Source organism: Oncorhynchus clarkii, chromosome 21 (genome assembly GCF_045791955.1).
Source record: "Oncorhynchus clarkii lewisi isolate Uvic-CL-2024 chromosome 21, UVic_Ocla_1.0, whole genome shotgun sequence".
Taxonomy (NCBI): Eukaryota; Metazoa; Chordata; class Actinopteri; order Salmoniformes; family Salmonidae; genus Oncorhynchus; species Oncorhynchus clarkii.
The window spans coordinates 2639742-2656897 of NC_092167.1; the positions used below are offsets into that span (position 1 = coordinate 2639742).

The window sequence follows — 17156 nt, forward strand, 5'->3', positions numbered from 1 at the left end:
AAGAGAGGGGGGAGGGAGAGAAAGAGAGAGAGAGCGAGAGAGCGAGAGAGGGGGGGAAGAGGGAGAGAGGTAAAAAGCCCTCTGTGATAAAGCGAGTCAAATCCCCACAACCACCCTCCTTCCCTCCCGCCAGTTCCCAAGCACTCGTTTAGGGCCGCTTTGGGCCGTCTTAGGCGGTCTCCCCCCCGGGGGTCCCCCCTCCACTCCTCCCCTAGCCATGCAGGGGGTTTTGGACCACCGGCTAAAAACAGAAATGTCCTTGTTTGCTTGTTAGTTAGTTTGGTGTCTCTTCACACCTATCCCTCCCTACCTCACGGTCTGTTGTAGTTGTTCAGGTATCTCTGGGCTGGGCCCCCTGCTAGCTGCTCCCTCCCTACCTCACGGTCTGTTGTAGTTGCCCCCGCTAGCTGCTCTCTCCCTACCTCACGGTCTGTTGTAGTTATTCAGGTATCTCTGGGCTGGGCCCCCTGCTAGCTGCTCCCTCCCTACCTCACGGTCTGTTGTAGTTGTTCAGGTATCTCTGGGCTGGGCCCCCTGCTAGCTGCTCTCTCCCTACCTCACGGTCTGTTGTAGTTGTTCAGGTATCTCTGGGCTGGACCCCCTGCTAGCTGCTCCCTCCCTACCTCACGGTCTGTTGTAGTTGTTCAGGTATCTCTGGGCTGGGCCCCCTGCTAGCTGCTCCCTCCCTACCTCACGGTCTGTTGTAGTTGTTCAGGTATCTCTGGGCTGGGCCCCCTGCTAGCTGCTCCCTCCCTACCTCACGGTCTGTTGTAGTTGTTCAGGTATCTCTGGGCTGGGCCCCCTGCTAGCTGCTCCCTCCCTACCTCACGGTCTGTTGTAGTTGCCCCCGCTAGCTGCTCTCTCCCTACCTCACGGTCTGTTGTAGTTATTCAGGTATCTCTGGGCTGGGCCCCCTGCTAGCTGCTCTCTCCCTACCTCACGGTCTGTTGTAGTTGTTCAGGTATCTCTGGGCTGGGCCCCCTGCTAGCTGCTCCCTCCCTACCTCACGGTCTGTTGTAGTTGTTCAGGTATCTCTGGGCTGGGCCCCCTGCTAGCTGCTCTCTCCCTACCTCACGGTCTGTTGTAGTTGTTCAGGTATCTCTGGGCTGGGCCCCCTGCTAGCTGCTCTCTCCCTACCTCACGGTCTGTTGTAGTTGTTCAGGTATCTCTGGGCCCCCTGCTAGCTGCTCTCTCCCTACCTCACGGTCTGTTGTAGTTGTTCAGGTATCTCTGGGCTGGGCCCCCTGCTAGCTGCTCCCTCCCTACCTCACGGTCTGTTGTAGTTGTTCAGGTATCTCTGGGCCCCCTGCTGGCTGCCTGGTGTCTGTCAGGATAAAGAGGGGTGAATAGTGCTGATGCACGGCCAGGCGGCCGACCAAACTAAACCCAGCGCTCTTGGTGGGACTGTATTATGCCTAACAGAGTAAACCCTCTTTCAAGTCCCGACAGCCCTGTGTAGTGAGGCTCAAACAGCAACCTATCCCCTATGCAGTGTACTACTTCTGACCATGGCCCATAGGGTAGCTAGAAAGGGAATAGGGGGCCATTTTGGACATGCTCTTTGAAACCCATGAGAGCCAGAATGAAAAACATGCTCTGAGAGCTTTTCCCCTTGGAAAGATAATTTCTCTGACACAGAAAATTTCTCTGACACAGATACCATCTCTGAGAGATAATATCTCTGAGACAGATAATATCTCTGACACAGATACTATCTCTGACACAGATACCATCTCTGAGAGATAATATCTCTGACACAGATACCATCTCTGAAACAGATACTATCTCTGAGACAGATAATATCTCTGACAAAGATACCATCTCTGAGACAGATAATATCTCTGACACAGATACCATCTCTGAGACAGATAATATCTCTGACACAGATACCATCTCTGAGAGATAATATCTCTGACACAGATACCATCTTGCGAGAGATAATATCTCTGACACAGATAATATCTCTGAGACAGATAATATCTCTGACACAGATACTATCTCTGACACAGATACCATCTCTGAGAGATAATATCTCTGACACAGATACCATCTCTGAGACAGATAATATCTCTGACACAGATACCATCTTGCGAGAGATAATATCTCTGACACAGATACCATCTCTGAGAGATAATATCTCTGACACAGATACCATCTCTGAGACAGATAATATCTCTGACACAGATAATATCTCTGAGACAGATAATATCTCTGACACAGATACTTTCTCTGACACAGATAATTTCTCTGAAACAGATACTATCTCTGAAACAGATACTATCTCTGACACAGATACTATCTCTGACACAGATACTATCTCTGAGACAGATACTATCTCTGACACAGATACTATCTCTGAGACAGATAATATCTCTGACACAGATAATATCTCTGAGACAGACACAGGCTGCAGTGGTTCTCTGCGTGTCCTGTCCTCCCTCTCTCTGGTCTCTGACTGAGGAAGGTTTAATGAAGCCATAGACAGCCAGAGAGCGAGGAGAGGAGAGGAGAGGAGAGGAGAGGAGAGGAGAGGATGTGGGTAAGAGCTGGTAAAGGTGAAGCCTCATAACATTGACACATCTGTGAGACTTGATATTATGGCGCTGTAGGTTCTCTATGTAGGATATCTATGTAGGATCTCTATGTAGGTTCTCTATGTGGAGAGAGTCTATGGCTGGTCTGGAATGACACCCGAATACCCCCTATATAGTACACTACTTTTGACCAGGGCCCACTGCACTTTTTAAGGACTAGGGTGCCAGGATGGAACCAGTGTCTATCTAAGTGGATCAGGGTAGCATCCCTGCTCAGAGGGAGGGGTGTGAGCAGTAACATCTGACAATGATTTGGCTGCAGTGTTGACAGGTTTGTTCCTGGTTCCTGGGAAAAAAGGGCGTCTGAAAGGAGATTAGAACCAGGTGCTGCTGGGCCATCCCAGGAGGAGCTTTGAACCTGGCGACTAACAGACGGTGAGAGAGAGAGTAGCGGGTTCATGGGGCCCCTCGTCTGTAGAGTAGGACCCAGGAGGGGGTTAGTCCTGAAGAGTCTGTAGAGTAGGACCCAGGAGGGGGTTAGTCCTGAAGAGTCTGTAGAGTAGGACCCAGGAGGGGGTTAGTCCTGAAGAGTCTGTAGAGTAGGACTCAGGAGGGGGTTAGTCCTGAAGAGTCTGTAGAGTAGGACCCAGGAGGGGGTTAGTCCTGAAGAGTCTGTAGAGTAGGACCCAGGAGGGGGTTAGTCCTGAAGAGTCTGTAGAGTAGGACCCAGGAGGGGGTTAGTCCTGATGAGTCTGTAGAGTAGGACCCAGGAGGGGGTTAGTCCTGATGAGTCTGTAGAGTAGGACCCAGGAGGGGGTTAGTCCTGAAGAGTCTGTAGAGTAGGACTCAGGAGGGGGTTAGTCCTGATGAGTCTGTAGAGTAGGACCCAGGAGGGGGTTAGTCCTGAAGAGTCTGTAGAGTAGGACCCAGGAGGGGGTTAGTCCTGAAGAGTCTGTAGAGTAGGACCCAGGAGGGGGTTAGTCCTGATGAGTCTGTAGAGTAGGACCCAGGAGGGGGTTAGTCCTGAAGAGTCTGTAGAGTAGGACCCAGGAGGGGGTTAGTCCTGAAGAGTCTGTAGAGTAGGACCCAGGAGGGGGTTAGTCCTGATGAGTCTGTAGAGTAGGACTCAGGAGGGGGTTAGTCCTGAAGAGTCTGTAGAGTAGGACCCAGGAGGGGGTTAGTCCTGAAGAGTCTGTAGAGTAGGACCCAGGAGGGGGTTAGTCCTGATGAGTCTGTAGAGTAGGACCCAGGAGGGGGTTAGTCCTGAAGAGTCTGTAGAGTAGGACCCAGGAGGGGGTTAGTCCTGAAGAGTCTGTAGAGTAGGACCCAGGAGGGGGTTAGTCCTGATGAGTCTGTAGAGTAGGACCCAGGAGGGGGTTAGTCCTGATGAGTCTGTATAGTAGGACTCAGGAGGGGGTTAGTCCTGAAGAGTCTGTAGAGTAGGACCCAGGAGGGGGTTAGTCCTGATGAGTCTGTAGAGTAGGACCCAGGAGGGGGTTAGTCCTGAAGAGTCTGTAGAGTAGGACCCAGGAGGGGGTTAGTCCTGATGAGTCTGTAGAGTAGGACCCAGGAGGGGGTTAGTCCTGATGAGTCTGTAGAGTAGGACTCAGGAGGGGGTTAGTCCTGAAGAGTCTGTAGAGTAGGACCCAGGAGGGGGTTAGTCCTGAAGAGTCTGTAGAGTAGGACCCAGGAGGGGGTTAGTCCTGAAGAGTCTGTAGAGTAGGACCCAGGAGGGGGTTAGTCCTGATGAGTCTGTAGAGTAGGACCCAGGAGGGGGTTAGTCCTGAAGAGTCTGTAGAGTAGGACCCAGGAGGGGGTTAGTCCTGATGAGTCTGTAGAGTAGGACCCAGGAGGGGGTTAGTACTGATGAGTCTGTAGAGTAGGACCCAGGAGGGGGTTAGTCCTGATGAGTCTGTAGAGTAGGACCCAGGAGGGGGTTAGTCCTGATGAGTCTGTAGAGTAGGACCCAGGAGGGGGTTAGTCCTGAAGAGTCTGTAGAGTAGGACCCAGGAGGGGGTTAGTCCTGAAGAGTCTGTAGAGTAGGACCCAGGAGGGGGTTAGTCCTGATGAGTCTGTAGAGTAGGACCCAGGAGGGGGTTAGTCCTGATGAGTCTGTAGAGTCTGGTAGGTCTTTACTGTTAGGAGACAGAGCTGTGGGGTCTGGTAGGTCCTTACTGTTAGGAGACAGAACTGTGGGGTCTGGTAGGTCCTTACTGTTAGGAGACAGAGCTGTGGGGTCTGGTAGGTCCTTACTGTTAGGAGACAGAGCTGTGGGGTCTGGTAGGTCCTTACTGTTAGGAGACAGAGCTGTGGGGTCTGGTAGGTCCTTACTGTTAGGAGACAGAGCTGTGGGGTCTGGTAGGTCCTTACTGTTAGGAGACAGAGCTGTGGGGTCTGGTAGGTCCTTACTGTTAGGAGATAGAGCTGTGGGGTCTGGTAGGTCCTTACTGTTAGGAGACAGAGCTGTGGGGTCTGGTAGGTCCTTACTGTTAGGAGACAGAGCTGTGGGGTCTGGTAGGTCCTTACTGTTAGGAGACAGAGCTGTGGGGTCTGGTAGGTCCTTACTGTTAGGAGACAGAGCTTTGGGGTCTGGTAGGTCCTTACTGTTAGGAGATAGAGCTGTGGGGTCTGGTAGGTCCTTACTGTTAGGAGACAGAGCTGTGGGGTCTGGTAGGTCATTACTGTTAGGAGACAGAGCTGTGGGGTCTGGTAGGTCCTTACTGTTAGGAGATAGAGCTGTGGGGTCTGGTAGGTCCTTACTGTTAGGAGACAGAGCTGTGGGGTCTGGTAGGTCCTTACTGTTAGGAGACAGAGCTGTGGGGTCTGGTAGGTCCTTACTGTTAGGAGACAGAGCTGTGGGGTCTGGTAGGTCCTTACTGTTAGGAGACAGAGCTGTGGGGTCTGGTAGGTCCTTACTGTTAGGAGACAGAGCTGTGGGGTCTGGTAGGTCCTTACTGTTAGGAGACAGAGCTGTGGGGTCTGGTAGGTCCTTACTGTTAGGAGACAGAGCTGTGGGGTCTGGTAGTTACAGTCTGGACGAAAGAGTCAGCAGTGATCTGAACTGAGTTGGATTGTAAGGGAGCATCCAATTAAATGAAAGATTGCGATTTTTTTTTAAACATGATAAAATCACATTTGTTTGTAACAATACAAAAGGTGAAAGCCTTTTTTTTGTCTGTTTCTCGAGCATAACCCTGTGCTGTCCCAGAAAATTAGCATTTTATTAAGTTATCATTGTGTGATGTACTTTACCAGAAGGAGAGTTGAGTCCTCAACAATGGAGTTACTGTATCCCACCACACTATCTAACCCCTCCAGACCACGTATGATCTCAGCTAACATCAAACACAGTGTTGACAGCTTCAAAATAGGACAAACACTGAGTCAATCAAATGTATTGGAACCCAGCCACCAAGTCTCAGGAGTCAGGACTCACCCTAACGATAGTGTTGGGCCTGGGCCACCAAGCTTTAGGAGTCAGGACTCACCCTAACGATAGTGTTGGGTCTGGGCCACCAAGCATCAGGAGTCAGGACTCACCCTAACGATAGTGTTGGGCCTGGGCCACCAAGCTTTAGGAGTCAGGACTCACCCTAACGATAGTGTTGGGCCTGGGCCACCAAGCTTTAGGAGTCAGGACTCACCCTAACGATAGTGTTGGGCCTGGGCCACCAAGCATCAGGAGTCAGGACTCACCCTAGCGATAGTGTTGGACCTGGGCCACCAAGCATCAGGAGCCAAATTAAAGCTTTAGCAAACGGTCTGCCAAGGTTTGGATAGAGCTTCAATCAGACCGAGCAGAGAAATGACATGCCTAGTGGGTAGGAGTAAACACAGTGTACTATTTCGTTCTCTCGTTCCCTCTGCCTCCCCTTTTTCCCCCCTTTACCCCGCACAGAGAAACAATTATCATCAGGTAGGCCAAGAAAAGGTCTGTTCTGTTGGAATCGTGCCACATCAGGATGTATCCAACCCCTTTTTTTTCTTAATGCTTTCCTCTCTTCCCCTCCTTCCTCTCTTCCCCTCCTTCCTCTCTTCTAGTTGTGCCTTGGGGAGTGTTTGATGTTGGGCTTTATTAAAGGTTAAAAAAAAAAAAATCAACAGGGAGATCGTTTTTCAAAGACCAAGCCTGTTCAGTTCCCTGCCTCACTCTCCCTGAGAATCACAGGAAATGGTCTGTATGTATATAAACACAGCTCCTTTCAAACATCTCTCTGTACGGGAGGTAGTCTCTTACCAGGATATTATTGCACTGGGACAAGTAAATATCTGCTCCGTGGCTTTGGAAGAACTTGGAGAAATTAATAAATGATGTGACCAGTTCTTTCCTTGATCTAATGTTAATCTTTTCTAAGGAAAATAATTGAGAATATTACTTTTCATGATGTTTTCAGTTTTAGTGTGATGATGGATACTATTCAATGGTTTTACTGTTATGTAAAAGGAACTGGCCCTAGTGGTCAGGGTATAGCTTGGACATACCTGACACTAACTGGCCCTAGTGGTCAGGGTATAGCTTGGACATACCTGACACTAACTGGCCCTAGTGGTCAGCTTGGACATACCTGACACTAACTGGCCCTAGTGGTCAGCTTGGACATACCTGACACTAACTGGTCCTAGTGGTCAGGGTATAGCTTGGACATACATGACACTAACTGGCCCTAGTGGTCAGCTTGGACATACCTGACACTAACTGGCCCTAGTGGTCAGCTTGGACATACCTGACACTAACTGGTCCTAGTGGTCAGGGTATAGCTTGGACATACCTGACACTAACTGGCCCTAGTGGTCAGCTTGGACATACCTGACACTAACTGGCCCTAGTGGTCAGCTTGGACATACCTGACACTAACTGGTCCTAGTGGTCAGGGTATAGCTTGGACATACCTGACACTAACTGGCCCTAGTGGTCAGGGTATAGCTTGGACATACCTGACACTAACTGGCCCTAGTGGTCAGGGTATAGCTTGGACATACCTGACACTAACTGGCCCTAGTGGTCAGCTTGGACATACCTGACACTAACTGGTCCTAGTGGTCAGGGTATAGCTTGGACATACCTGACACTAACTGGCCCTAGTGGTCAGCTTGGACATACCTGACACTAACTGGCCCTAGTGGTCAGCTTGGACATACCTGACACTAACTGGTCCTAGTGGTCAGGGTATAGCTTGGACATACCTGACACTAACTGGGCCTAGTGGTCAGGGTATAGCTTGGACATACCTGACACTAACTGGCCCTAGTGGTCAGGGTATAGCTTGGACATACCTGACACTAACTGGCCCTAGTGGTCAGCTTGGACATACCTGACACTAACTGGCCCTAGCGGTCAGCTTGGACATACCTGACACTAACTGGCCCTAGTGGTCAGCTTGGACATACCTGACACTAACTGGCCCTAGTGGTCAGCTTGGACATACCTGACACTAACTGGCCCTAGTGGTCAGCTTGGACATACCTGACACTAACTGGCCCTAGTGGTCAGCTTGGACATACCTGAAACTAACTGGCCCTAGTGGTCAGCTTGGACATACCTGACACTAACTGGCCCTAGTGGTCAGCTTGGACATACCTGACACTAACTGGTCCTAGTGGTCAGGGTATAGCTTAGACATACCTGACACTAACTGGCCCTAGTGGTCAGGGTATAGCTTGGACATACCTGACACTAACTGGCCCTAGTGGTTAGCTTGGACATACCTGACACTAACTGGCCCTAGAGGTCAGGGTATAGCTTGGACATACCTGACCTGGCTGAGGTGGGTTAGGGTTAGATCAGGGCTGAGGTGGGTTAGATCAGGGCTGAGGTGGGTTAAGGTTAGATCAGGGCTGAGGTGGGTTAGATCAGGGCTGAGGTGGGTTAGGGTTAGATCAGGGCTGAGGTGGGTATGTAATGGCACCCTATTAACTCAATAGTGCACTACCCCTAATGGAACTGGTTTAAAGGAGAGCACTACCCCTATGGACCCTGGTCTAAAGTAGTGCACTACCATATGGACCCTGGTATAAAGTAGTGCACTACCCCTATGGACCCTGGTCTAAAGTAGTGCACTACACTATGGGCCCTGGTCTAAAGTATTGCCCTACCCTATGGGTCCTGGTCTAAAGTAGTGCACTACCCCTATGGACCCTGGTCTAAAGTAGTGCACTACCCCTATGGACCCTGGTCTAAAGTAGTGCACTACCCCTTTGGACCCTGGTCTAAAGTAGTGCACTACCCCTATGGACCCTGGTCTAAAGTAGTGCACTACCCCTATGGGTCCTGGTCTAAAGTAGTGCACTACCCCTATGGACCCTGGTCTAAAGTAGTGCACTACCATATGGGAACTGGTCTAAAGTAGTGCACTACCCCTATGGTCACTCTCTTGGTAAACCAAAGTTACTCCAGCTGTCTTGGTAACCAAAGATACGCCAGCTGTCTTGGTAACCAAAGTTACTCCAGCTGTCTTGGTAACCAAAGTTACTCCAGCTGTGTTGGTAAACCAAAGATACTCTAGCTGTGTTGGTAACCAAGTTACTCCAGCTGTGTTGGTAACCAAGTTACTCCAGCTGTCTTGGTAACCAAAGTTACTCCAGCTGTGTTGGTAAACCATAGATACTCCAGCTGTCTTGGTAACCAAATATACTACAGCTGTCTTGGTAAACCAAAGATACTCCAGCTGTCTTGGTAACCAAGTTACTCCAGCTGTCTTGGTAACCAAAGTTACTCCAGCTGTCTTGGTAACCAAAGTTACTCTAGCTGTGTTGGTAACCAAGTTACTCCAGCTGTCTTGGTAACCAACTTACTCCAGCTGTGTTGGTAACCAAGTTACTCCAGCTGTCTTGGTAACCAAAGTTACTCCAGCTGTCTTGGTAACCAAGTTACTCCAGCTGTGTTGGTAAACCAAAGATACGCCAGCTGTCTTGGTAACCAAAGTTACTCCAGCTGTGTTGGTAAACCAAAGTTACTCCAGCTGTGTTGGTAAACCAAAGTTACTCCAGCTGTGTTGGTAACCAAGTTACTCCAGCTGTGTTGGTAAACCAAAGATACGCCAGCTGTCTTGGTAACCAAAGTTACTCCAGCTGTGTTGGTAAACCAAAGTTACTCCAGCTGTGTTGGTAAACCAAAGTTACTCCAGCTGTCTTGGTAACCAAGTTACTCCAGCTGTGTTGGTAAACCAAAGATACGCCAGCTGTCTTGGTAACCAAGTTACTCCAGCTGTGTTGGTAAACCAAAGATACGCCAGCTGTCTTGGTAACCAAGTTACTCCAGCTGTCTTGGTAACCATAGATAATCCAGCTGTCTTGGTAACCAAATATACTCCAGCTGTCTTGGTAAACCAAAGATACTCCAGCTGTCTTGGTAACCAAGTTACTCCAGCTGTCTTGGTAACCATAGATACTCCAGCTGTCTTGGTAACCAAAGATACTCCAGCTGTCTTGGTAAACCAAAGATACTACAGCTGTCTTGGTAATCAAGTTACTCCAGCTGTCTTGGTCACCATAGATACTCCAGCTGTGTTGGTAACCAAAGATACTCCAGCTGTCTTGGTAACCAAGTTACTCCAGCTGTCTTGGTAACCAAGTTACTCCAGCTGTCTTGGTAACCAAAGATACTCCAACTGTCTTGGTAACCAATATACTCCAGCTGTCTTGGTAACCAATACACTCCAGCTGTCTTGGTAACCATAGATACTCCAGGTGTCTTGGTAACGATAGATACTCCACCTGTCTTGGTAACATAGATACTCCAGCTGTCTTGGTAAACCAAAGTTACTCCAGCTGTCTTGGTAACCAAAGATACTCCTGACGTGTTGGTAACCATAGATACTCTAATGGTTTGTTTCCAGTGTGTCCTGGTGTACTGCTAAAAACCTGTCAAACACTGATTTTAACTGGAGGTGGCAGTCAGGATGCATTTCTCTCTGTCACACCCTCACACACCCTCACCCACTCTCACACATCCTCACCCACACACCCTCACCCACACTCACACACCCTCACCCACCCTCACCCACCCACCCTCACCCACACTCACACACACCCACCCACCTACCCACCCACACCCACCCTCACCTCCCTCACCCACCCACCCACCCTCACCCACCCACTCCCACCCTCACACACCCTCACCCACCCACACCCAGTATGATGCAGACTGGGTAACATGGGCTCTCACCCAGTATGATGCAGACTGAGTAACATGGGCTCTCACCCAGTATGATGCAGACCGGGTAACATGGGCTCTCACCCAGTATGATGCAGACTGGGTAACAGCTGCTCTCTCTCTCTTTAATAACAGCGTCCTCTGCCATATATGACAATGACTTCAAATCAAATCCCAAGTTCAAGAACTTTGGGAAACAGCGGACAAAAATACATTTTGTTGTTGTTGGTGTGCTGCCGTTTCCCAATGCTCTTGAACACAGCATGATGCCTCTGTGACAGTAGGGATTAGTTCCTGGATGCTGCTCTCTCCGAGGGGGGGGGGGAGGATTTTCCTAAAGAAAGGAAAAGTAATCTCTTTGTGTTTGGCAGCAAGCAGGCTAATCTGACGTCCCAGTGGAAACACTCTCTCCCTCTCTCTGCTATGAATCATCTCATCCTGAAGGCCAAGGAGATCAGCATCATGGATACACAGATAATAGTTGACTGATATTGGACAATAACTGTTGTGTTGTCAACAAACAAACAAACAAATACATATTACCTGCCACGAGGTCTGGAACAAAATAAATTGTCTTGATTAGCTTCATGGATGTTGTTGCCAGTTGTTGACAGATATTGTACAGTGAGTGTTGTGTTGGCAGATACCAGCACACAAACAAACTAAGAGTCCTTACCTGGTAGTAGTCTGGATCTAGGCTGTGTTGTTCTGTAGTCTGGATCAAGGCTGTGTTGTTCTGTAGTCTGGATCAAGGCTGTGTTGTTCTGTAGTCTTGGTCAAGGCTGTGTTGTTCTGTAGTCTGGATCTAGGCTGTGTTGTTCTGTAGTCTGGATCAAGGCTGTGTTGTTCTGTAGTCTGGATCTAGGCTGTGTTGTTCTGTAGTCTGGATCAAGGCTGTGTTGTTCTGTAGTCTGGATCTAGGCTGTGATGTTCTGTAGTCTGGATATAGGCTGTGTTGTTCTGTAGTCTGGATCTAGGCTGTGTTGTTCTGTAGTCTTGGTCAAGGCTGTGTTGTTCTGTAGTCTGGATCTAGGCTGTGTTGTTCTGTAGTCTGGATCAAGGCTGTGTTGTTCTGTAGTCTGGATCTAGGCTGTGTTGTTCTGTAGTCTGGATCAAGGCTGTGTTGTTCTGTAGTCTGGATCTAGGCTGTGATGTTCTGTAGTCTGGATCTAGGCTGTGTTGTTCTGTAGTCTGGATCTAGGCTGTGTTGTTCTGTAGTCTTGGTCAAGGCTGTGTTGTTCTGTAGTCTGGATCTAGGCTGTGTTGTTCTGTAGTCTGGATCAAGGCTGTGTTGTTCTGTAGTCTGGATCTAGGCTGTGTTGTTCTGTAGTCTGGATCAAGGCTGTGTTGTTCTGTAGTCTGGATCTAGGCTGTGTTGTTCTGTAGTCTGGATCAAGGCTGTGTTGTTCTGTAGTCTGGATCTAGGCTGTGTTGTTCTGTAGTCTGGATCTAGGCTGTGTTGTTCTGTAGTCTGGATCTAGGCTGTGTTGTTCTGTAGTCTTGGTCAAGGCTGTGTTGTTCTGTAGTCTGGATCTAAGCTGTGTTGTTCTGTAGTCTGGATCTAAGCTGTGTTGTTCTGTAGTCTTGGTCAAGGCTGTGTTGTTCTGTAGTCTGGATCAAGGCTGTGTTGTTCTGTAGTTTTGACCAAGGCTGTGTTGTTCTGTAGTCTGGATCAAGGCTGTGTTGTTCTGTAGTTTTGACCAAGGCTGTGTTGTTCTGTAGTCTGGATCTAGGCTGTGATGTTCTGTAGTCTGGATCTAGGCTGTGTTGTTCTGTAGTCTGGATCTAGGCTGTGTTGTTCTGTAGTCTTGGTCAAGGCTGTGTTGTTCTGTAGTCTGGATCTAGGCTGTGTTGTTCTGTAGTCTGGATCAAGGCTGTGTTGTTCTGTAGTCTGGATCTAGGCTGTGTTGTTCTGTAGTCTGGATCAAGGCTGTGTTGTTCTGTAGTCTGGATCTAGGCTGTGTTGTTCTGTAGTCTGGATCAAGGCTGTGTTGTTCTGTAGTCTGGATCTAGGCTGTGTTGTTCTGTAGTCTGGATCTAGGCTGTGTTGTTCTGTAGTCTGGATCTAGGCTGTGTTGTTCTGTAGTCTTGGTCAAGGCTGTGTTGTTCTGTAGTCTGGATCTAAGCTGTGTTGTTCTGTAGTCTGGATCTAAGCTGTGTTGTTCTGTAGTCTTGGTCAAGGCTGTGTTGTTCTGTAGTCTGGATCAAGGCTGTGTTGTTCTGTAGTTTTGACCAAGGCTGTGTTGTTCTGTAGTCTGGATCAAGGCTGTGTTGTTCTGTAGTTTTGACCAAGGCTGTGTTGTTCTGTAGTCTGGATCTAGGCTGTGTTGTTCTGTAGTCTTGATCTAGGTTCTGTTGTTCTGTAGTCTGATCTATCCTGTGTTGTTCTGTAGTCTTGACAAAGGCTGTGTTGTTCTGTAGTCTTGGTCAATGCTGTGTTGTTCTGTAGTCTGGATCAAGGCTGTGTTGTTCTGTAGTCTTGGTCAATGCTGTGTTGTTCTGTAGTCTGGATCAAGGCTGTGTTGTTCTGTAGTCTGGATCTAGGCTGTGATGTTCTGTAGTCTGGATCTAGGCTGTGTTGTTCTGTAGTCTGGATGAAGGCTGTGTTGTTCTGTAGTCTTGGTCAAGGCTGTGTTGTTCTGTAGTCTGGATCAAGGCTGTGTTGTTCTGTAGTCTGGATCTAGGCTGTGTTGTTCTGTAGTCTGGATCTAGGCTGTGTTGTTCTGTAGTCTTGATCTGGGCTGTGTTGTTCTGTAGTCTTGATCTGGGCTGTGTTGTTCTGTAGTCTGGATCTAGGCTGTGTTGTTCTGTAGTCTTGATCAAGGCTGTGTTGTTCTGTAGTCTGGATCAAGGCTGTGTTGTTCTGTAGTCTGGATCTAGGCTGTGTTGTTCTGTAGTCTGGATCTAGGCTGTGTTGTTCTGTAATCTTGGTCAAGGCTGTGTTGTTCTGTAGTCTGGATCTAGGCTGTGTTGTTCTGTAGTCTTGATCAAGGCTGTGTTGTTCTGTAGTCTGGATCTAGGCTGTGTTGTTCTGTAGTCTTGATCAAGGCTGTGTTGTTCTGTAGTCTGGATCTAGGCTGTGTTGTTCTGTAGTCTGGATCTAGGCTGTGATGTTCTGTAGTCTGGATCTAGGCTGTGTTGTTCTGTAGTCTTGGTCAAGGCTGTGTTGTTCTGTAGTCTGGATCTAGGCTGTGTTGTTCTGTAGTCTGGATCAAGGCTGTGTTGTTCTGTAGTCTGGATCTAGGCTGTGTTGTTCTGTAGTCTGGATCTAAGCTGTGTTGTTCTGTAGTCTGGATCTAGGCTGTGTTGTTCTGTAGTCTGGATCTAGGCTGTGTTGTTCTGTAGTCTTGACATGTTAATTTAGACTGACACCCTAGTGGGGATATGTTGTTCATTTAGTCTGACCCCCTAGTGGGAACATGTTGTTCATTTAGTCTGACCCCCTAGTGGGGACATGTTCATTTAGACTGACCCCCTAGTGGGGACATGTTCATTTAGACTGACCCCCTAGTGGGGACATGTTCATTTAGACTGACCCCCTAGTGGGGACATGTTGTTCATTTAGTCTGACCCCCTAGTGGGGACATGTTGTTCATTTAGTCTGACCCCCTAGTGGGGACATGTTCATTTAGACTGACCCCCTAGTGGGGACATGTTCATTTAGACTGACCCCCTAGTGGGGACATGTTGTTCATTTAGACTGACCCCCTAGTGGGGACATGTTGTTCATTTAGACTGACCCCCTAGTAGGGACATGGTAATTTAGACTGACCCCCTAGTGGGGACATGTTGAATTCCTCCTGTACTCCATATCTGGGCCGTGGATCTCGGTCTGACTCAAAGAGTAAACGTTTTTGAAATAACAGCAAAGTTATACTTTACTTTGGCCTGTGAAAGATCAGAGTGTTGAAATGTGTAATTGTTTCAAGACGTTTGGAGAGTGTCCCTGTTGCTATCCAACTGTACACCGGAGTAGAGCCGAGAGGTTTCACTCCCGTCAGTTGTTTGAGGTAATGAGAGGACTGGACAACTTTTAAGATTTATAAAAAAAAATGTAAAAAATTGTTTTAGAGATGAAGGCAACGTCACCAACATGTCAAACTACAGTTGATATTTCTAGTTGTGGTGGGGGTCTTTAGTACAGCCAGGCTGTGACATTCAGCATGACAAGAACACTGTGGACTGAATGAGAGCCAATGCCAACGTCGAAGATATTTCTCTGGCTAGTGTATCAGTCACAGTGATTACACATTTCACAGAAGGTTTTAGTTGTAATTCCAGGCTACTAACATGCTGTTTACAGGGAACAGTTTATCTGTAGCCTCTTTACAGTGTCGTTCTCATGGTCAGAGACATCTATTGGAAACCTGAGAGCACACGTGTGGGAAAACAAAACTGAAAAAGTCTAATGTCTGTGTTTCTCAATCTTCTGTGATCTAAGTTTAATGTCCCAATTCTAACCGTCCTCCTCCTGCTCTCTCTCTCTCTCCTCTCCTAGGAAGCGCTCGGTGACCCACGCCCAGCTGATGCACGATAAGGGCCGGACGCTGCAGGATTTCAAGCGTCGCATGTGGCTCCAAGAGCTGCTGGAGGAGGTCCATACGGCTGAGATCAGGGAGCTGCCCGCCCGCCCGGTGGTCAGCAGCGGACTGGGGCTGGGACTACCGGGTGCCGGGGTAGGGGTCAGCCTGGGATTGGGCACCACTGGGGGTACCCTGCACCCCCACCCCAAACCTCCAGGGGGCACCAAAAACCTTCCCCTTAACTTCCATATGGAGGAGGAGGGAACCAACCTGCCGCAGGAGACCAACAAGTCCCCAACATACAAAGACAAAGACGGGGTGCGGAGGGCCAAGGAAGGGAAGAAAAAGAAAGGGAGGAATGGGAAGAGGAGGGAGGGGGAGAGGGGAGGGGGGGAGAGGAGGGACGGGGGGGAGAAGAGGAAGAGGCGGGCGCGCTCACTGGGCTGGGCGCAGGAAGGGGAGGAGCCTGGGAATGGGTACCACCTGGAGTGGCGCTCAGGCCCTTCTTCGGCCTGAGGGGGGCGCTGCACTAGAACACTGTCACACTCTGACTAAGGTAAACAAACACCTGATGGTTGTCGTTGTTGTTGTTGTTGTTGTTGTTTCTGGGTGATAGATTGCTGAGTGAATGTCTACTACTTTACAGTGAACTGACGTCTTTCTCTCGTGTGTTTCAGAAACCCTGAGGACATTCAGATGAACACCCAGACACTCCTGTTGCAGGGTTCTGTGATAGTGATTGGTCGGAAAGTAAAATAAGAAAATATTTATTTTCTGTAAATATTTTTAAACGCACCAGACTAGTGATAATGACGAAGACAATAAAAATTACAGACGCTCGGCTCTGCGGAGCGACATAATTTAATAATTGTGAAATCCTTCCTGTTCTGGGTTTGTTTTGTTAGGACTATGCCGATTATTATTCATGTCACATTTTGCTGTAATTTATTTTTGTTTGAATCGTGTATTTATTTTGTAAATGTATCGAGGTGCTGCTGACCTTCTATATTTTTGTACCATAATGCACTTTTAGATTTATATATATATATATATATATATATATATACAAGTAATTTTGTTAATTGACTTTTTGTGGTTGATTGAAATGAAGAAAACAGTGTTGGTCATTCCTCCGTGTTATCTAGGCTCCTTCTCTGCACGGTTCTATTGTGATCACATGACTCGTCTGTCCGCTCTGACTGGCCCACAGACGTCTAATCTAGTTGGCTGTTGACCAGGGGCGTGTTCAATAGGCACACTATGGAAAATGTTTTAAAATGTTTTACAAAATAGGAAATCCAAGAAATTAGCATTTCTAATTGGACTAAAGTCCAGCTAGTCCCCTCCCCGTTCCAGATGGTTCTCTTCAGTTCGATACCTAACGAACACGACCCAGGACGACCCACGCAGCTGTCCTCAACCCCTGACCCCTGACCTCTGTACATTGTGCTTCAACTCCCCCCTCCGTCAGTTGGTCCACTGGGAACCACCTTGTCTTTCTCCTGTTATGCTTCTGAATGCTGTCCTAAGGTCAAAGTTCACTCGGCCTGTACATAACCTGAACACAAAGCAACAACTTCATATCGTTGTTTGGCCCTTGCACTGAGAGACTACCCTATATTGAATGGATTAAACAGTATCTCCCCTGAGTGTGATGTGTCCTTGCTATGTGTCTGACTGATATCCTGTCTGGTTGTATGAACTGACTGTCGTCCTGTCTGGTTGTATGAACTGACTGTCGTCCTGTCTGGTTGTTTGAACTGACTGTCGTCCTGTCTGGTTGTATGAACTGACTGTCATCCTGTCTGGTTGTATGAACTGACTGTCGTCCTGTCTGGTTGTATGAACTGACTGTCGTCCTGTCTGGTTGTATGAACTGACTGTCATCCTGTCTGGTTGTATAAACGGTGTGTTTTGTCTTGTCCTGCTGATATCCCTCACCATCTG

The 17156-nt window shown here is 48.4% G+C and overlaps 1 protein-coding gene across 1 annotated transcript in view; it reads left to right on the top strand.

The window, feature by feature from the left end:
- Nucleotides 1–16858, top strand: part of LOC139379274 (parathyroid hormone-related protein-like) — an 18942-nt gene extending 2084 nt beyond the window's left edge. The window contains exons 3-4 of the mRNA XM_071122077.1: nt 15185–15765; nt 15887–16858. Coding sequence (XP_070978178.1) covers nt 15185–15725 — 541 coding nt within the window. The 3' untranslated portion in view covers nt 15726–15765; nt 15887–16858. The remainder of the gene's footprint in view (nt 1–15184; nt 15766–15886) is intronic.
- Nucleotides 16859–17156: the final 298 nt, after the last annotated feature.